General features: G+C 39.6%; 5 protein-coding genes, 1 long non-coding RNA gene and 2 other non-coding genes across 13 annotated transcripts, besides 2 other annotated features; 4 read left to right on the top strand and 4 right to left on the bottom strand.

Annotated features, from left to right (window-relative positions):
• The first annotated feature begins 320 nt into the window (after positions 1–320).
• lncRNA:CR43939 (long non-coding RNA:CR43939) lies at positions 321–1507 on the top strand. Its single transcript, NR_073966.1, has 3 exons — positions 321–394; positions 777–1151; positions 1206–1507. It is a non-coding gene; the product is annotated as a long non-coding RNA:CR43939 (long non-coding RNA).
• Positions 857–1095, top strand: hpRNA:CR46340 (hairpin RNA:CR46340). Its single transcript, NR_156793.2, has one exon. It is a non-coding gene; the product is annotated as a hairpin RNA:CR46340 (non-coding RNA).
• A 158-nt stretch (positions 1508–1665) lies between the features above and the next one.
• On the bottom strand, positions 1666–3409 carry EMC10 (ER membrane protein complex subunit 10). Of its 2 annotated transcripts, none has more exons than NM_168925.2 (4): positions 3265–3409; positions 2629–2796; positions 1930–2313; positions 1666–1870 (listed from the first exon to the last, which is right to left on the bottom strand). In NM_168925.2, the coding sequence occupies exons 1-4, from the start codon at positions 3283–3285 to the stop codon at positions 1799–1801; spliced, it is 645 nt and encodes a 214-aa protein (NP_730661.2). In that variant the 5' UTR covers positions 3286–3409; the 3' UTR covers positions 1666–1798. The 2 variants fall into 2 exon arrangements, with proteins under 2 accessions (NP_730661.2, NP_730662.2); NM_168926.3 differs by lacking the exon at positions 3265–3409 and adding an exon at positions 2854–2983.
• Positions 3410–3418: 9 nt separating this feature from the next.
• Positions 3419–3526, bottom strand: mir-193 (mir-193 stem loop). The gene has a single exon (NR_048304.1). It is a non-coding gene; the product is annotated as a mir-193 precursor RNA (primary transcript).
• A 490-nt stretch (positions 3527–4016) lies between these two features.
• SMC5 (Structural maintenance of chromosomes 5) lies at positions 4017–8364 on the bottom strand. Of its 4 annotated transcripts, none has more exons than NM_206419.3 (16): positions 8088–8288; positions 7647–8019; positions 7405–7583; positions 7037–7283; positions 6886–6984; positions 6533–6820; positions 6377–6478; positions 6110–6318; positions 5887–6050; positions 5479–5808; positions 5206–5423; positions 4925–5149; positions 4630–4854; positions 4407–4564; positions 4233–4350; positions 4017–4172 (listed from the first exon to the last, which is right to left on the bottom strand). In NM_206419.3, the coding sequence occupies exons 1-16, from the start codon at positions 8159–8161 to the stop codon at positions 4077–4079; spliced, it is 3105 nt and encodes a 1034-aa protein (NP_996141.2). In that variant the 5' UTR covers positions 8162–8288; the 3' UTR covers positions 4017–4076. The 4 variants fall into 4 exon arrangements, with proteins under 4 accessions (NP_996141.2, NP_001262176.1, NP_730660.3 ...); NM_001275247.1 differs by having other exon boundaries at positions 4407–4537; NM_168924.4 differs by lacking the exon at positions 6886–6984 and having other exon boundaries at positions 8088–8364.
• Positions 8365–8641: 277 nt separating this feature from the next.
• On the top strand, positions 8642–9481 carry CRIF (CR6-interacting factor). Its single transcript, NM_141076.5, has one exon. It carries the CDS (start codon positions 8707–8709, stop codon positions 9403–9405), a length of 699 nt encoding a protein of 232 aa, NP_649333.1. The 5' UTR covers positions 8642–8706; the 3' UTR covers positions 9406–9481.
• Positions 9482–9636: 155 nt separating this feature from the next.
• Positions 9637–9665: a mobile genetic element.
• An 89-nt stretch (positions 9666–9754) lies between these two features.
• CG7634 (uncharacterized protein) lies at positions 9755–12114 on the bottom strand. Its single transcript, NM_141075.2, has 9 exons — positions 11732–12114; positions 11510–11673; positions 11273–11452; positions 11099–11214; positions 10941–11034; positions 10702–10878; positions 10357–10646; positions 10161–10306; positions 9755–10096 (listed from the first exon to the last, which is right to left on the bottom strand). Exons 1-9 carry the CDS (start codon positions 12018–12020, stop codon positions 9813–9815), a joined length of 1740 nt encoding a protein of 579 aa, NP_649332.1. The 5' UTR covers positions 12021–12114; the 3' UTR covers positions 9755–9812.
• Positions 12115–15005: 2891 nt separating this feature from the next.
• Positions 15006–15153: a mobile genetic element.
• A 205-nt stretch (positions 15154–15358) lies between these two features.
• On the top strand, positions 15359–18566 carry CapaR (Capability receptor). 2 transcript variants are annotated; one of them, NM_206418.3, is made up of 10 exons: positions 15359–15749; positions 16034–16184; positions 16249–16339; positions 16399–16598; positions 16838–17011; positions 17068–17142; positions 17206–17350; positions 17405–17564; positions 17644–17745; positions 18234–18566. In NM_206418.3, the coding sequence occupies exons 1-10, from the start codon at positions 15540–15542 to the stop codon at positions 18357–18359; spliced, it is 1434 nt and encodes a 477-aa protein (NP_996140.1). In that variant the 5' UTR covers positions 15359–15539; the 3' UTR covers positions 18360–18566. The 2 variants fall into 2 exon arrangements, with proteins under 2 accessions (NP_996140.1, NP_001262175.1); NM_001275246.1 differs by having other exon boundaries at positions 17201–17350.
• Positions 18567–18788: the final 222 nt, after the last annotated feature.

The following is an 18788-nucleotide window of genomic DNA, read 5'->3' as shown; positions in this document are numbered from 1 at the left end:
GCCCGTCACTTGTGGTAAAAAGGCACTTAATTACGGTTTGCACTTTCAGTTGGATTAATTCGTCTAAACTAAGTCTAGCATCGTAGCGCATTTGTTATGTTTAAAGTAGTAATAGATATGCATATAATCCTCAAACGATTGTTAAAACTATGGCCAAATAACTTGAAAACTCCTCTTCGAATAACCTATATAATACCGAACATAGAGATATCATAGTTTACTTTTGTTCTTTCTGAAACACCAAAAGGAAAACAAAGCAGGCAGATGTTTTAAATTCAGCCTTGCATCACAGAAATATTTAGTTTGATACAATTCAGCGACAAGGCACCACAAAAATGTACATCGAGGAAACCAATTTTAAAAATTAAATATATTTAAGTTCAGATGGCTTCAAGTAAGTACATTTTCCCCATTTTCAAAAATATTCCACTTGTATTATACGTTAGTTAAAATCTGGATCTGGATTATCTGGATACTATTTGTAAATAAAGAATCAATTAATTTTCCGACCGTTTATAAGTGTGCGCTATATGGTAGTCGGTGGTTATGGTAGTATGGTAGTTATTAAATTTAAACCCAAAATGTGGTTAAAACATCTAGTGTATATTGAACTACTATACTATCATCTCTAATAAATAAATAAAATATTGGACTAGAACTATTTATGATTATAGCAACGAAGATACACTTTTCCCATATATTGTACGGTCCGACAGTTTCTATTATCGAATAGCTTTATCCAAAGGAAATAATGCAGAAAGTACATTACTTTTTAGATATTTAAAACCACAAAATTGACCTTAATCTGGACCAGGATCCCTAAAATCTTCAGAAATTCAAACAAGGATGCCCCAAACGTGATCAGCTTTACTTTCCTATAATGTTGTTCATATACCCAAACTCGAAGGAGTTTCACATTAAGAAGAGCAGCAGACGCGGAATAATTTGTTCGAGCCCCTTGAAATTCATTTTACAAATGCATTTCTTGCAGTTCGAAAATCTTTCTCTGCCAGGTGTTGATTTTTGAAATGTGAAGCTCATTCGATTTTGAATATATGAGCAACATTTCTTGATATGTAAGAGCAACGAAGTGCGTCGAATAAGCTGGGAATTGTCTGCCAGAAACAAAACTATATAAATCCAGAAATACGGTTTGTATACATTTGCTTACCTTGATCACAAATTTAACCGAAACTTATTTGCAGGGTTTAATGATCAGGACGTTCAAATCACATGGCTGATATACATCCAAACCATCTAAAATATGGCTTGCTTGCCATGAAACAGTCTTAAATTGAGAAATACACAAACTCAAAATAATTGACACCTTAATATAAGAAGAGATTTGAAGTGATTTCAAATTTTGATTACACGGTGTGGACGGAACAGAAATATCCGAAAACCAGGAAAAATATATCGGCAAAATTCCAAACGTTCAATTATCAAATTGAAAGTACAATATAAGCATACCAAATAAAACTCGGCTGTTTGCAGGCATTCAATTAATAAAATATAATAAAATAAATAAAATAAACTGCACACCATTTCCGAAAACAATGTGAACCGAAAATCAGGTGCAAATCCTATTACAAATATTTATATGAGGTCTCAAAACCCTATGCCAACTCTTAAGAAATCCTCTGGGAGCTCAAAAGCATTATTTCTGTGTATATTTAATTTAAAATGTCTCAATCATTTTTATTTTACTCAATCTTTAATCGCTAAAACCAAAGTTGTCTAGGAATTGTGATTAGAAAAAGCTAACAAACAAAAGATTACACCACATCACTCAGTTAACCTATTTTGCACCGTCCTGGTTGGTGGCTCCCGAAATGAAGACCAACAGAACTACCGGAACGATGTACATCCACTAAAAATAAAAAAGTGAATTTGTAATAAAGGATTTCAGGCCAAAGTATTTGTACTTACGTATTTGGCAAAGAAGCCGCGGTTATCCCGAACCTCCCCGCGCTCCCTGGCCTCGCGCTCCCGCTCCACCTTCTGAATAAAGCCAGCAGTATCGGGCACGGGGGCCAGTTCAGCGTGGCGGATGAGGACATCGGTGCTGAATTGCGTTTCCAGTAGCTTATTCACGTCTTCCTGGGTGCACTCTATAGTGGCCGGGGCCGTGTCCTGGGACACAGTGATGCCGGTTACGTATCCGGAGGGTTCGAGCGACACCCAAAGCACGTCATTCAATTGGGCTTGCAGCAGGCGACAGGCCTTGTTGGAAGTGATGAACTGCGCCTTAGCTCCATTTGAATACACCACCGTGGCCTTCAAACGGTAGAACTCGTTTCCAAGGGCCAGTTTCTAAAAAAGGTTAAAGGGGTTATTACTAAGTGCATACTTATTTTAAGATTACGTTCAACAGGAAGGCTTAAACTTAACTGACAAGGCATCTTTTTAAAAACTAAATGGAAACAAACAGGCTATATAATTGAATGCATTTCTACACTTATAGAATACAATGGTTAATGCTGCAGTATATTCAATACTCAGCGAATATCTAGCCACCTCATTCGCCTGTAACCACTCCATAAGATGCACTAAGTACACCACTCTTGGATGGTGAAAAATGGTGAACATTTTCCTACCGGCGTGCCCATGTGCCCGAACCACTGTTACCTTCAGCAAGTCCAGATCGGCAGTGCTCAGATCTGGTTGCTCCACATTGGCCAGACCAGAGTTGAGACTGGGAATCGTCACATTCCCGCGGAAGGAGAAACTTTCCGAGTTTGCAGCCAGCGAGTGCTGGAGCTCCACTGTAATCCAGCTGTCATGCTCCAGGAATCCCTGAGAGAACGTTGGTTTAGACACGTTATGTGCAGTACGTAGGGGATTAACACTTACCCAGCTGCTGGACACTAGACCCAGCACGAAAATTAGAACAAATCCCGCCTTTGAATACATATTTCCCTGCCAAACGCTCAATTTTAATTTTAATTTTTCAATCGTCTGAGGGTTGCCAATAGAGTGACCGCTCATTGCAAAAACAACCTAAGCTCCTAGAAAAATACCAAAATATACTGCGAGTAAGTTGGGGTATTCCGTTTTCTCTCAACAAGCGGCTGAACTGATACCCTCTGTCCGGAATCGAACTTTAGGGATTACCACTACAATTTATATGAGTAGCAAAAATACTAGCCAAAAACATATTTTCCAATTGAACTTTTCTTTCTTGGGACCAAAATGCAATTTTGCAATTCTGCGATTTCAAAGGCAGTATTCAAAACTTGTACACACCCCTTTTATGAAACTCACCATTCTGTTCGTTGCAATCATATTAAATATCTGTGCGCTTCTCTATCTGGAGTACTCAAAAGTTGTTAAAATAGACATTAAAAACTTTTTTTGAACTATGAAATATATTTGTCTGTATTTTTCTAATCTTCACATGAACGTCGAACCTGTGGTTTTTACTCTCATTATGTTGGGACTTAGTAGGCCAGTAGAAGATTTATAAATATGGCTATATAGCAATAACTGCTGATCTAAAAAATCCCAACCATAATAAGGGCACACACGGATTGCGATCAAAACCCGACTTCTTTGGAGCTGATAAAAAACTAACCATCTATCTGAAGTTAACCTGAACTTTTATAGTTTGCGTCGAGGGATCATACTTTTGACATACTTTGCTTAATATTAACCCTGTAAAGAAATGATTTGCATTAAATTGCATATCTAAATATATATAAATATATATATAAATATAAATATATTTTTTAACATCCCAAAATAGTTTATCCAATTACTTAAAAAACATATGTACAAAGGCATCTCTTTACTTAAAAGTATTCGCATTGTAGTGTTAAAATCATTTCACATATGAAATAAGATATAGGTGCTGTTGTAGGGTTTTAAATCGAGGACAAATTGAAATCTGATAAAACAAATCGTCAGGCATCATTGCCTTTGGACTTGTTTACCGGCTTACAGATTTTATTCCGAGTAGGCCAACAGTTCGAAAAGGAGTCCCCACAAGGCTGGTCATTCGACAAAATGCAATAGATATGTTTTGTAGTGTTTAATATAAAAAAATACATATAGTAAATCTGGATGACCCAAAGTGTCTAAGCCATCGGGAATTGCATGCCATGGCAAACAGTTTTTGAGTTGTGAACAATGGAAACACAGAGATGTTCGTTGTAGTTCAGGTCTCGAAGCAACTACAAAGAAGATTTAAAACAGTTAACTAAATATTTAAATGAATAAGCATTTATATTTACCTTAGGTGTTACAAATAAATACTGAGCCGAGCCGTGCTTGGTGGCTTCTTTGAGGAGCAAGTCGAATATGTGACGTTCATTTGTAGCGTCCATGCCTTGATTTATTTCATCGACACACCTAGAAATGGAGAACTATAAATCGGGCGTCAGTTTGCAGCTGGGTTCCGCAATCACCTGAATGGCACGTGGGTGACATGTTGCAAGGACAATGAGTATATGGCGATGGACACTGCGCGTTCGCCACCAGATTGAATAAACTTGTCCAGCGGCTGCAGCTGGAGACCTCTCCTGAACTGGACCATTATCTGAATACCATATGAGTCAAAGTCATACTAGAATTAATAAAGTGAAATACATTTGAAGTAAAGTTTTTATGTAGGACAGTTTAAGTTCTCACTTTGTCGGTTTTGGATAACACAACTTCTCCCACGTATTCAATGGACTCCATAAATTCGCTGAACTTGGTACTGATTGTTTCTACCAAGCTATTAAGTTTGGGCTCCCATTTGTCGTATAAATTGGACATGCCAGACTCGATGCTCTTTGCTTGGTTAACAGACTCTTGAATTCCTTCCTCCAGTTGCTTGACTTCATTTTGCAGTCCTTGATAGCTGCTGATGGCCTGCATATTTTAATATGGAAAGTTATTAGATATATCAGCTTCAGTTCACTAATTTAAAAGAGTGTTTTACCTCGGAGTTTACACTTTTCATGCACTCCAATCGTGCCTGAAAGTCATGTATTGCCTCTCGTAGTTCGGGCAAATCTATATTTTCCAGCTCCCTAAATTCCTTCTTAAAAGGAAATTTGCTACTGGTTGGAATTTCTCCGTGGCAAAGGCCCTGAATAGCGCTCTTTCGTTTGTTAACGTCGCTAATTTGATTTTCTAAGCACTGCAGCAACTGTTGGAAGTCTCTCTGCAAGCAAAACATTCCTATAAATAAATTCCTTAAGTGCATTTCGATTTCCTTACGGTTGCTGCTTTACTCTGTTCCTCGCTTTCCTTGAGGGCTTCAATTTGAGTCTCATGTTGCAGCATATAAATGGATACCTTTGTCTGGGCCATATTCTTTTCAATTATAAGTCGGTCAATAGCTTTCAAGCACGAGCACAATTCCGCATCAGCATCGAATATTTTTTTTAAGTCTTTATGCAAACTGTTACAAAAATTGGTTTCAAGACAGTCTAGCGCTGAAAAAACACGGTTCATAATGGCTGAATATTTAGTGCACTAAGAAATACTTACAATCGCTATTGCGCAGGGCTTCCAGCTTCTTTTGGAGCGTTTCAATTTCGGTTTTCAGGCTATTAAAATGGGCTATTTTTTGGTCAAGCTTTCGTCTCTTCTCTTGCTCATCCTTTGCAACAGCTTGCAATCGTTCAAATTCATTGTCGGTCTGGGTTATTGCGTTTTTAATGCTGTCGCTTTCCTTCACTGCTTCGGAGCACTGTTTCATCACCAGGGCCAGTTGTTGTGAGTCCACTGTAATAAGTTGGTTCTTCGCTCGAATGCTACTTTCAGTTAGAATAGTATCCGACCGATAGCGGGATGCGGTCACAACGAACTTCTTGCTGCCTAAAATGCACAGTACGGAATTCAAAATCAGAATTTATACATTTGCGAAGCGAAACCGAATAAGAAAAATATACACACCGCCGAAATAAACTCGGATAGCTTTTGGAATGGATGAAGTGTAATTGCCCACAGCTTCTGTGCCAATTGGTATATTATGAATGGAATAGGAAGCGCACAGCTTGTTTATTAGTGGTATTGGTCCCGTGACAAGATCCACGAGGTATGACCGAAATCCGAAAGAGCTGTAAAAGTATTTAAAACTAGGTATTGGACTAGTATTGGACAATTGACAAGTGCATACCGCAGATCATCGATGGGAGTTTTGGGACTGTACACGAGTCTATCGGATGGTGCGCAGTAAATAACGTTAACTCCCAATTTTTGCTTCACACACAACTCGTTGATCAGGTCCGACATATCCCCCTTGTCCTCACACGCAAATGCAAATAAATCGCGCTGCGCCACAACGTTTTCCAAAAACTTTGCGTCCTCATGATTTTGTACTGTAAGCTATGATAGCGGTTTTAACATTAGGCCATTGGTAATGGCTTCATTTTGAAAAGCTCACCTCAAGTATCATTGGGTCATAAACGTTCAATTTGTACCTTTGCTTATTTTGCGCCAACCAGTTCATGGCCACAACCAAATTCGGATTTTTTGCTCTAATTTCCTAAAATGAAAGGTAGCGTTAAGTTGAGTTTTCATTATTTCAGTAAGAACTTACATCAATCTTTTGCATTTTGACGTTTCTCAACCGCTCTATTTTAAGTTTATACGCAGTAATTTCAGGAATCATTTCATCATTCAGTTTTTGTTCCAGTTGTCTCCGTCTGCTGTACTGCTCCATTGCTTTCCCGCGGGCAGCTGCGCACGATTCCTTAGCCCTTTCAAGTTCCGAAACGATCAGAGGCCTGCTCTTATTTAGGGTTTCAAGCTCGTAAATTTTATTCTCCACCAACTGATTTAGGTTATCACACTCTGTGGCCGTTCTTCGTGATTTTTTAATGTTTTGCTATGTGACAGAATGTAAGATTAAGAGTTATTCACATGATCGATATATGCAACAAGAACACCAACCTCCAGTTCATATTTTTTTTGGTAAATTCCTTGCTTCAAAGAGTCCATTTTACCATCAATAGCCGCCTTCTCCGCTACAGCGTTTTCTAATAAGCGTGTCTAAAAAAACTTATTTTTAAAAAATATATTAAAAAACACTGCCACCCATTACCTTTTCCAATAAGGCCTTTCTGAGTGATTCTTTTTCCTTCTCAATTTGTTCTTGGGATTGAAGAAGTTTGTCATGTTGGTTCTTCAATTTGTCGCTCTGAGTTTTTGCGTTTTTCACTTGAGTTTTCATTTCTGCGGCCTTGGCTTCTCCAGCCTGAGTCTCAACCCACAATTTCTTCGCACTGTACACCTGCAGCTTTTGCTTGACCTCTTCGCGTTCTTTATATTGGGACACAGTCATTTGTAAGCTAATAAAATGATATTAAGACAATTAGGTTTTTAGTAAGAATTAAAATTTTGTACTTCATCCACACATTTGGTTACATTTTACTTAGTGAATAAAAATAAGCTCGGGTAACTATATCTTACTGTTCCAATCGTTTTTGCTTCTTAACCAGATCACTTTTCTCTTTTTCCCGATTAGCATGGACATTCGCCTGTTCTGTGCGCATTTGCTTTAGACTGTTGAAGCTGTTGATCAGGTCTTCGTCACACACGGAGGACATTGTGTTGAGCAAAAGCTCTTGAGGATTCATCTTGGAGAAGTCCTGAAACAGTATGTTTACAATAAATAGGTGTGTAATTTATGAATTGCCAACATAACGACATACCTGAACCCGATCCTGCGGGAGGAACTGACACAAATTGCTGACTTGTATGTTAAAGGAGGATACAGCAGCCAAAAAGTTCTTCTTGGAGGTGTCTTTGTCGTTCACAGAGAAGGTAGACAAGCCATTAGAGTTTATTATGCGCCGAAAGGTTTCCGTGGTGTTGGGCGTGCGTCCATACACCCGGACAATTATGGTGGCCGAGGTTTTGTTGCTCTGTATGTAGTCGGCAACGCTGGCGGAGCGATCAAGGAGAATCGGTTCCCCTCCGAGGCCCAAAATTATGGCCGACACGATGGTGGACTTGCCACTGCCATTGGGACCGGTCAGAACGTTCAGGTAGTGCTTCGGATGGAATGTGATCTCGCTGTAGGATCTGTTGTTGGAAATAATCAAATGAGCCGCGAAATTGTCAATTTGCGCCTTTGATGGAAATAAACCTACACGAAATCTTTGCAGTACACGGAATGTATGCGCCCCGCCAATTGCTTGGAACTTAAGGCACGATCCCCCGCCATGTCGTGGCGTAGGCTTTTATCCGAGCAAATGCTTATTTCAACTTAAGTAAAACGAGTTGTTTTAAATGCAATTCCGCGCTTTCAAGAATTTAGTTTTGCATTAGGGCATATGTGCACGTACCATTGTTGTCGATAACGATTGGTATATTAAGGGTACACTTGTGCGCCGCCCGTATGTATAATCAATTTATGTTTCTTTTATATTTTGAGCTGACAACATAAAAATGATAATTTTAAGCCTCAGAAATCTATTTTCGGAATAAAAACTGACAAGTAAAATGTCAGTAACAAATCGTGGAAACGATAATTACAAATTGATAGAAATAAATAGCAAGGAAAAAAGAAATATATAGAGCTTGAGCTGGGATGCAGCCAGACTGTCACAACAATTAATATCTATTACTTATCTTTCTGACGGGGCCTAAAAAATATCTGAATTTAGCTCCAAAAGGGTTTAGTTGCCAGCATTGGTGTCATCGCTATCGATTTTCTCTCATCTCTATTGGAAATTAATAAACTATTTTGCTTAGACAATACAATTCAAAATGAATGTAGGCAAGATAAGCGTTGTCACCAGACTTCCTGCCCTCCGCTCGTGCGCCCAGTACTCGAGCGCTGCGAAAGCGGAACTGCCGGCTTCCTTGGTCGGCGACGTGGATGTGGAACCAACATATCCCCAGACGGTGGACAGATCCGGCCTGCAACCACAACACAAAAATGTGCTCCTTAACAAATTGCCATACCAGGAACCTCACTCCTGGATTCATTTGACCGAGAAGTACCAGAGACAGGCATTCGGCCGGTATGGGGCCCAGAGCAATGTGAATCCCAAGATTTGCTTCGATTCCCACGGAGAGAAAGACAGCAGGCAGGTTATGCAACTAGAAACACTCCTGAAAATGCTGGAGAAGAACCGCGCGCAGAAGGCAGAGGAGCTGGCAAGGATAAATGCCCGTGAAGAGGACATTGCGAAGAAGATGGAGAAGTTGACACAGTGGAAGGCGGACCTGCACGCGAAGATCGCTAAGCGGGAGGCGGATGCAGCGGCAGCCATACAACGCAAGGAACGCCTGGTAGAGGAGGTGCGCCGACACTTCGGGTTCAAGGTGGATACACGCGACGAACGCTTTAAGGAAATGCTAGAGCAAAAAGAGAAGGAGGACAAGAAGAAGCAGAAGGAGGCCAAGCGAAAGGCCAAGGAGGAGAAGATGATGGCCAAGCTGGTAGAGAAAGCATCAGTGTAATATTTGTAGTATCAAAACCATCGATTTAAGCGAAGAACTGTTGTATGTTACACTAAAATAAAAACACTGCAAAAAGAAGAGCACTTATTATCTGTACTCCCATAAAATATTTTAAAGTGTTGCAAAATATTTTATATTTTTATAAATTAAGACAAGAATTTGCTTAGACTAGTGAAAAGTAAGCCCGATGTTTGTGTAATATATACGTTACACAAGCATTATTTTTAAAAGAGGATCAGTAGCCGAGTCGATCTAGCCATGAAGGAGCTTGCAAGTTGATAATAAGAATGCAAATTCCAAATACGCAGGGGTACTTGAGTATAGGTATCTAATAGGTCACTACACTATTATAATTGCACTGAGAATTTATTAATCAATATTTTTGGTTATACAAATAATACAAAGCTCTAATTGCTATGGCGCACGGACAGGGAACTATACACCGATTTTTCGCTTTCGCGCCGGCTATTCGCAAAAATGCTCTGCTTCTTCACGATGAATTCCTCCTCATTACAGTGTATACAGGCAGTCAAGAAGTTATGAATATGCTTTTCTTTCAATTCCTTGGAAATTTTTAGTGCCAGATCTAGAGCTTCACTGGTTCGCTCGACTTTGTGGAGTGCAGCATTCGCCTTTATTATCAGTAGGTAGCACAGAAACTGCCAAATGTAGCTATTGCATTTTTTTGCCTCTAAAAAGATAGATATATAGGTATTTCCATAACCGTTTAATAGTATAGCACTAATGGACCAAACCTTCAATAGACTTTCGGGCACTAAAACAGCATTCGTCAAACCTGTGTGATTTAAGATGAATCTCTGCCATTTGGTGAAGTAGGTAGGACTTCTCTATAGGGTACTTTGCGAAATTCATACGGTTCTCGAGTCGGTTTCCCATTAGACTGAAAACAAAATAAATTAAAATAGAATTTTTATCTCGACTGCGAGTTACCGTGATTTTGTCAAGGCCGGATCTACTGTTTCCGAGCCTTGGTGCGTAGTTCGATCCCCAAATACGAAGTGTTTCACTTCCTTTGACTTGTCCATAGGAAAGCGAAGCAATCGAAGCAGTGCGTTCTTCTCCGAAAAGCGAAAGTTCTTCGGAAGCGTGTACTGATCTACGTAGGCAAGCGCCAAAATATTGTACACCTCGTTGATGAATTCGAATTTCCAGGGCATAATCCTGTTGGTTTTTTTCACCACGTAATCTCCCATAACTTCCTCCACGTAACTGGTGAGTTTCTAAAACCATTAATCATTTAACCAATCTCTGTTCGAATTCATTCAAAATTCTTACTGTTAGACTCTTGGTTTTTCGAAGGTACCGAATACTACGCAGTGCGGAAATCATGTTTCGTCTTGTTTGGTACTGAACTCGAAAAAGATATTCCTGGCGAAACTTATCCATCAACTTCTTGTTTGTGAACTTTTGGTATCGGATATTGTACATGGGGCTACGGGCTTCCAGAATTTTCTGAAATAAACAATTAGGGACAATTTGGGTACTCATAATTCGGGTTCACCACTCAAACTCACCAGAAAGCTTTTGATCTCGTCATATTTCTTTGTAGAAAGCGTTTGTAAGTACTCAGTGGAGTTCTTACACTGATTCAAGAGAAGGTTTGGATTTCTAAGGCAAAAATGTAGGTACATATGCTATAATCAATGTTTTATAGTTTCACAAATGGTTTTACTTTCGAACGTGCTTGAGAAATATGACATCATGCCAAGACCTATCTATGAACATCTGGTTAAACACGTCGAAAGCACGACTTCGCCTCGCAATTTCAAGGGGGGAAAGCATTTCTTCCTAGTAAGACGGCCTATAACAGTAAGGGTAATTTTGCAAATTTGCCAATAATACCCACTTCGATTTCGGGAATGCTCAGGACATCGCATTTCTCCTGTTCCTTCAGAATTTTCCAAAGCGGCCTGGTATCGGGCTTGTACTTGTTCTGTACCTCCTTCAAGTGCACTATGAGTTTCTCCTTGTCCGATATGTACTGAGTCATCGAAGGGCCACAGGCATCTTCAATGTTCTCGTCCACCTGGAAGCACCCCAGAAATCAGGAGAAACCCAAACTCAACCCGAAACACCATCGTACCACCACCAGTCGCTGCTCGAACATTTTAGTTTTGTTTCCAGTAAAGAGGCGGGTATTGTCGTGGAGCTCGGCTTTGGCGTTCTCAAGCTGATTTAGTTCGTACAATGCATCGCAGACCTCCAAATTAATAGGCGCATCATAGCGTTGCAAGTTTTTCAATAGTCCTGTGGCCGAAATCGATCTACTTAATGCAAGTTTTCAAGAAGAACGAACTAAGCTTACGTTTTGCCTCCAAACTGTCCTTAAGTGCCCCATCTGCCTGGGCATTCTTCCTTTTGCTCTGGCTTCGGCGATACAGAGTCGTGAAATCTGCAGGTCCAAGCTTAAGGGCTTTGTCGAAGTAGTACATGCCCAGATTCTCCCTGCGCCGGCGACTGTAATAGGTTCCCCAGTCCTTGTAGATGCCCTGCTCTATCTCCGGGCTCCAGTCCATCTTGAACCATACGGGTACGGCTGCTTCTACGCCCTGCGCCTGCGGAACTAACGAGCCCGGCGGTATAATAGAAGTCATTTTATTCTTTTTTTTTTATTTTGTTGTTTTTTCAACGAACAATTGAATCAAACTGAATCATTTTTCAGCTCATGTTCAAAGACTTTTGCTGAAATGGGGCTTTGATTTCGAGACCCATCTATTATAAAGCCAATGAAATTGAATGTGACTTTATAATTAATGGATTTGGAAAACAATGTATAAACCTTTGGTAAACAACAGGCACATGGCCGAAACTCGAGTGCCTCGAATGTGGTAAAGTGGGGAAAGCTGCATCCTTATTAGATTCACATGATTCCCAAGCACTTCGGTTTGCCCCAAAGCCACAAGTACAGCCGAAATTATTACCCACATGCAGTTACTCTGGCGAGCCCGGAATATCGAGATGTTCGGCTTCAACGCCTGCGCACTCACCCGCCGAGACTCACTACTTCCGAAAGTGGGCAGGACATCTGGACATGCAGCCAGTTGCTTTCCACCTGTCATCGCCCAAGCATCCAACGCAAAATGTCGGTAGTTCGTTGCTAACTAAGATATGCGCGCTAATTACGAAAATGCGAGTTAAGACTCGAAATCAATTAACAAGTGTTGGATCGAAAGGATTCGGAAGCTCTACAGGTGCACGTGGAAAATAGGTGTTAGGATTTTACTTAGTTTTCGGTTTTAGAAAATATCGTTTTCTTGGCACATTTAATATTTGAGAAAAGTTGAGAAAATATTAACGACCCTAATTAGTGATTAGATAAAAGACCATAGTTGCCGTGATAAGGAAATCACTAAAAGGAGTAAACTAATGATACCCATTAGAATGGTAAACAAGGAGAGATGAATCCTAATTAGGCAACGGCAAATCTCATAAAAAGGTAATTCGAAATAATTTTACAAGACAATACACTTTTTACTTTACCATCATGTGTTAGTTAAGTAACTCCCAAGTGTATTTTATTTTATATATTAATTATTGGCTTATTGGATTTGGATTTAGTGCTTGGTATTAAAAACAGGCACTCATTTTTTTATTTATTAGACTCGTTTTTTTTTCTACGAAAATAGGAAAACAAAATGACCATTTCTATAATATCCACTGGGAAAATAAATATTTATACATGTAAATATTTGTGTATGCAGCGATAAAAGCTTTCGTAATCGAGAATTACATACTTGTATGTATAATTTCCCATAGTTTGGCGAACTTTGGCATGCGGTTCCTAATGCCGAGCAGTTCTTTAAGTTATTTAAGATGGGAAATCTGCGATGGGCTAGATTTCAAGAGTTAAGTAGCCCCTTCCACAAAGCCTTGAATAATAGAACACTTCTTACTTATTCAACTCCATCTGCACTCAATAAATCCAATAAAAGCAAGTGGCTCGGTACAAAATACCATGAAAACTCCCAGATGTCCATACATAATTATATTCAACTTGAGGCGACACTTGACTTCTGTTGCGCACACACACATGAATATATGTGCCATCTTGTGGGTTTCGGCACCCAAGTAATTAGCAACACGTGGCCTGGCACTTCGTTCTGGGGTCACCGGGGGGCTTGGTCACCGCCTAAGTGTCCCTAATGACCAGATGCTGGACTGGATTGGGTGGCATGGGGGAGCTACTCCTGGGCTCTCCTGGGTCTAAGTAGGCAGATAACTGATTTACTGGATTTCTAGTTACCGTACTGCTTGCGAACTGGGAGGCTGCTCCAAATGATTATTATGATTATTACTATCTGTAGACAGTCGTTCCCCAAGTTGGCCTCCTAATTACACATGTGGCTTCCTGTTTGCGCATTTCGTCAAAATTAAATTCACGACTGAGCACACTTAGTTGAAAGTTTGCAAGTGCGTAAAATTCTATAGTTCGCTTCGCTAGGCCAAAATGTCTCGATGTGCCGAGTCGAGTTTGGCTCGGCGACATGTACGTAATAATGATGAATCTGTGGCCAACAGCCATGCAAACTTTTCTGGTTGCGAGTATTCGCATTTATGAGTAATCCATTGTTAGCCCCATTCAAACTGGCTTAATAAATCCGGCCAAGATGCTACAGTCGACACCGGCAACCACAATATAACTAAATACCTGTGGGCATGCCACTTCAAATTTAATTCGGTCTAAGTTATAATACTCAAGGCTTTAAGGTTGTGGGTGGCTTTTAAAGATTAGTTATTAATAGAGCATTGCACATGAATTTCCAGGTGCTCAGCTAATTGTTTGACTAATCAGCGCACAAAATGAACTGATAGCAATTAAGTAGTACATCGCTAAATGTACACAAGAATTAATTTAATGTGGTGTGTGCCAGGTGATAAGAAGGCATCTGTCCATTCAAACAATGACCCATGTTTTATTCAGGCTTCTTTTATTTTAAAGTGCCTGCCTATGCGAGGTAATAAAACCTTTGTGGGGGGGGGGGGGGGTTAGGTGTTGTCTTTCACCTTCTCCCCGAGTTGATAATTTATGCTTGTTGACATTTCAATTTAAGTTAAGAAGATTTTCGGACGCCGTCGTCATACAATAATTTAAATTTCCCACGCAGGCCGCCTTGAAAAGATAAAGCGCTTTTTGTTTCTCCAACAAGAACAAAAGGAACTTTAATGTTACAACATTGAAAGATATATAAAACAATTAGTGCACTATTCCTATTTCATATAGTAAAGGTTAGCAGAGGAAATTTTTAACTTAAACTTCGAAAACTTTCGAATTTCGTAGTGTTCGTTTCGTTTATTTAACATCTGATCTACTTATCTACTACTAATTAAAGATTAAATTTTTGTTGTTTTTGACGTAAACAAAAAAAAACCCAAGAAAGCGTCGTAATCGTGTTCCACGACTATCAGATACCTGGTGAGCTGTGAGCTAGAAATTTAAAAATTAACCATTTAAATAGTTAAATCAAAAATCATAAAAACTAGTGTTAAAATTGTGGGTGGGACAGCATATAGAGACGTCTTTTGGACAACGTTCTAATTGACACAGAGAAGGAGACACATCGAATTGCATTCTTAGTATCAACTTTCTAGCTTTTATACGGACATACGGGCAGACATACGGACACTTTGAGACCGATGCGGCTAGTGTGATCCTGATCAACTACTGTATAAGAAAAGTTTATGATAAACTCTTCCTACTAACTGTTACATACTGTTCAACGAATCTAGCATACCCTTCTGCCCAACGAGTTGCGGGTCTAATTACTCATTCTGCGGCATGAACATGCCATATCTATATATTTAACTTGGCCACATATATATATATATAAATGTACATGGTGTTTATACATATATGCCCATATGTATATGTATGTGTCTATTTACAATTTAGCCTAAACCATGCCTTCTTATCTTTTTAGCGGTAGACTGCGGACAGTAATCTGTGGCCATCTAAAAGATACAGTGGCTGTATTATACGATAGCGCATCGCAGATTTTTCGCTATCCATAAAAATTCAAACGCCAATTGTCGTGTGCCATGTGCTATTCTAAGTTCCGTGGCGGCCGTTAAAAATTTTACACGAAATAAACAAAAACATTCAGCTCTGGGCTAAAATGAATTCATCGACCGATCCGACATTTTCCGAGTTAAACGCAAGTTTCACAAATACCCCAGATACCCTATTCGCCACTAGTGTTAGTTCGGATCCATCCCATGGATTTGGAGAGGAGGACTATGCCTGCGGCACCTTTAACTGCTCTCCAAAAGAGTTTGTGGCCTTTGTGCTTGGACCACAGACCTTACCACTTTACAAGGCAGTTTTGGTAAGTCTTCTGGAAGTGGATTAATTTTTACCAGTTTTACTTGTAATCAAAGCTTAAAATCAAATAACTTTTCTTATTGCCTGTTGTGAGTCATACTCAATAGTCAACAAATATCATTCCTCATCCAAGATATTAAATTAAAACTTTTATACAGCCATTTATACTTGTACATACCTAGGCTAAATACACATGGATATTGGTGAATCGGCTCTGCAATTTGCTTGCTTTAATCTAAGGTTTTAAATTGATAAAGCGATCATTCTGTTTGCTTAAACCTTTTCCAGATAACAATTATTTTTGGTGGCATATTTATAACCGGGGTCGTTGGTAATCTCTTAGTGTGCATTGTGATTATTCGCCACTCGGCAATGCACACGGCGACCAATTACTATCTGTTCAGCCTAGCTGTTTCAGATCTGCTGTACCTACTATTTGGTAGGTTAACTAAATAAAATAGGAAAATATAGTTAACTGAATATGCTGTTTTAAACAAAACTAGGATTACCAACGGAAGTGTTTCTGTACTGGCATCAGTATCCGGATCTCTTCGGCATGCCATTCTGCAAAATACGCGCATTTATTTCAGAGGCGTTAGTATAACTACTTTTGACTACACGTTTAGCCATTTATAAACCCAGCTGTGTTTCAGATGCACCTATGTCTCCGTCTTTACCATCGTCGCATTTTCCATGGAGAGATTCCTGGCCATTTGCCATCCATTGCACCTGTATGCTATGGTTGGCTTCAAGCGCGCGATTCGGATAATAACAGCTCTTTGGATTGTTAGTTTTATAAGCGCCATTCCATTTGGACTGCTCTCGGATATTCAATACCTCAACTACCCATTAGGTATGAAACTATTTACATCATAAGTTCCCTAGCAGTACAAAAATGGTGCTTGGTGCTCGAGTCAGTAGTTGCTCAAATGAAGTAAATTGCTGAAACCTTATAAATCAATTGAAATGGACTTTAATTTTGCGAGCGACCTGAACTTCACCATCCAACAGCCATGAATGGTTGAAGTATATTCTTTGAATAATATCCAAATAACATGAACAGGTATAAATGGCATTCGTTGCGCTTTTCAGATCATTCCCGCATTGAGGAGTCGGCATTCTGTTCCATGTCGCCCAAGATTGTTAACGAAATTCCCGTGTTCGAAGTATCCTTTTGCATTTTCTTTGTCATTCCGATGATACTCATCATTTTGCTCTACGGACGAATGGGAGCCAAGATTCGATCTCGAACGAACCAAAAATTGGGCAAGTACCTGGCTTTTATTGACCCCAAAAGATCCGACTTCAGGGATGTATTCCAGGTGTTCAACAAGGCACCAACAACAGGGAAACGAGAAACTCCCAAATGAGAAAGAAGACGGTTATTCGCATGTTGGGTGAGCTTTTCCCAATCAATCCCAACAGAATCCATCAATAAAGTCCCCGTTTAATCAGTATAGCTGCTGTGGTGATTACGTTTTTCGTGTGCTGGTTCCCGTTCCACCTGCAAAGACTCATATTCCTGTATGCCAAGAACATGGATAACTATTTGGACATAAACGAGGCACTCTTCTCGATTGCGGGATTTGCGTACTACGTTTCATGGTAAATGAACCCAAATTCTATTAACTTATTTATCTGATTCAACTGGCTTGACAGCACCGTAAATCCAATAGTGTACAGTGTGATGTCACGTCGCTACAGGGTTGCGTTCAGGGAACTCCTCTGCGGAAAAGCCGTGGGCGCCTATTACAACAGCGGATTTGCGAGGGATCACTCCAGTTTCCGGGAAAGCTCCGCCTACGACCGCGTTCATTCTGTAAGTTATTAAGTTATTGAAAGCACATTTTAATCCAACCTAACCTAATTTGGTTATTCTATCTCAAATTACCCCATAGGTTCACGTCAGAGCCAGCCAGCATCCAAATAAGTTCGAAACGGACTCCTCATCTGCAAATAGGGTGCTGATAAAGAAAACCTACAGCCTCCCGCTACCAAAAGTAATTAAACAGACCAAAATCATAAATACTCATTGAAGTATAGCATAGTGTCCTAGAGTATGATATAGTAGTAAATTAGCATAAATTTAGTTATTACAGATGCGCAGATTCTTTTGAACTGGAAATCCCAGAGTTATTTCCAAACTTTTCTGTGTCGCCGGACTCTCGGAACTCAAAGATACCTGGGCGAATAAATCAAATTAAAAAGTTATTTCACTCTGCGTCAATTTGTGTATCCTTGTAATTCCCAATGCTGAAGTTGCTTAGTATTCCGGCTCCATCCCCGCTTAACTTGATTTCGCTTTGTTTACACAAATACCCATGGGAACATAACTTTTCCTTACATTGCCTGTTGAGCGAATTAAAGTGCTCGTATGTGATTGTTTGAGTTTGTGAAATAGTAAAATACAGGGCGAATAAATACTACATTACTTTTCACCTGCTTGTATTCCACGTGTGTATATTAACTTTGGACCTTGCACTTCCAGAATGCGGACTCCACGGTCCTGAGCACCACGGACATTGTCATCGTGCTGGAAAACAGCCACACAGTTTGCGAGGAGCCCAAAGTTGAGAACGATATTTGGATCGAGAACGAGGAGACTTGTATTTAAGCACGAGGCCATTTCAACATTTGTAGTTTAAGCCAAGGACGTCGAGAACAACCTTTTGTAGAACTAATTTAAGAGCTAAGAATTGCGTATTGGGAATTTAGTGATATGACTGGGAGTCTGTCTAAATTCAAATGTGCCCCCGCACAAAGGAGATTTATTTATTTCTACAACATCTCATAATATTACTAAATAAACCAACTGAGTTTTATTGCTACCGAGTTGTTTTTTTTTAATTGTGTTAGGTCCTTATAAATATTTATTTATACATAAAAAGGTAATCAGTTCCATTTTCACAAACTTACTGGCCACAAAAGAATCTGAGATATTTGAAACTTTATGGAATAACAGGGCTTTTATGAATGAATACATTAACGAACGATTACAGTTTCGAGCGATTTGCATAACAATGATCCAAATTATCGTTTTCAT

The sequence above is a fragment of the Drosophila melanogaster genome, chromosome 3L (assembly GCF_000001215.4).
Source record: "Drosophila melanogaster chromosome 3L".
Classification (NCBI taxonomy): Eukaryota; Metazoa; Arthropoda; class Insecta; order Diptera; family Drosophilidae; genus Drosophila; species Drosophila melanogaster.
The sequence above is the reverse complement of the archived record's forward strand: the minus strand, read 5'-3'. Positions and strand labels throughout refer to the sequence as shown.

Bases quoted from the DNA above. Each gene is read 5' to 3' on its own strand.
- CG7634 (NM_141075.2), bottom strand. From the start codon at position 12,020: ATGACTTCTATTATACCGCCGGGCTCGTTAGTTCCGCAGGCGCAGGGC. The intron at 11,453-11,509 runs GTACGATGGTGT...GGGTGCTTCCAG, and splicing joins TCGAGCAGCGACTGGTGGTG to GTGGACGAGAACATTGAAGA. The intron at 11,035-11,098 runs GTAAAACCATTT...TTTTTGCCTTAG, and splicing joins TTTCTCAAGCACGTTCGAAA to AAATCCAAACCTTCTCTTGA.
- EMC10 (NM_168926.3), bottom strand. From the start codon at position 2,913: ATGTATTCAAAGGCGGGATTTGTTCTAATTTTCGTGCTGGGTCTAGTG. The intron at 2,797-2,853 runs GTAAGTGTTAAT...ACGTTCTCTCAG, and splicing joins GTCTAGTGTCCAGCAGCTGG to GGATTCCTGGAGCATGACAG. The intron at 2,314-2,628 runs GTAACAGTGGTT...AACCTTTTTTAG, and splicing joins CCGATCTGGACTTGCTGAAG to AAACTGGCCCTTGGAAACGA.
- CRIF (NM_141076.5), top strand. From the start codon at position 8,707: ATGAATGTAGGCAAGATAAGCGTTGTCACCAGACTTCCTGCCCTCCGC.
- CapaR (NM_206418.3), top strand. From the start codon at position 15,540: ATGAATTCATCGACCGATCCGACATTTTCCGAGTTAAACGCAAGTTTC. The intron at 16,185-16,248 runs GTAGGTTAACTA...AAACAAAACTAG, and splicing joins TCTGCTGTACCTACTATTTG to GATTACCAACGGAAGTGTTT. The intron at 17,565-17,643 runs GTAAGTTATTAA...ATTACCCCATAG, and splicing joins CCTACGACCGCGTTCATTCT to GTTCACGTCAGAGCCAGCCA.
- SMC5 (NM_206419.3), bottom strand. From the start codon at position 8,161: ATGGCGGGGGATCGTGCCTTAAGTTCCAAGCAATTGGCGGGGCGCATA. The intron at 5,424-5,478 runs GTAAGTATTTCT...GTGTTTTTTCAG, and splicing joins AGCCCTGCGCAATAGCGATT to CGCTAGACTGTCTTGAAACC. The intron at 4,565-4,629 runs GTGAGAACTTAA...TATTAATTCTAG, and splicing joins TGTTATCCAAAACCGACAAA to TATGACTTTGACTCATATGG.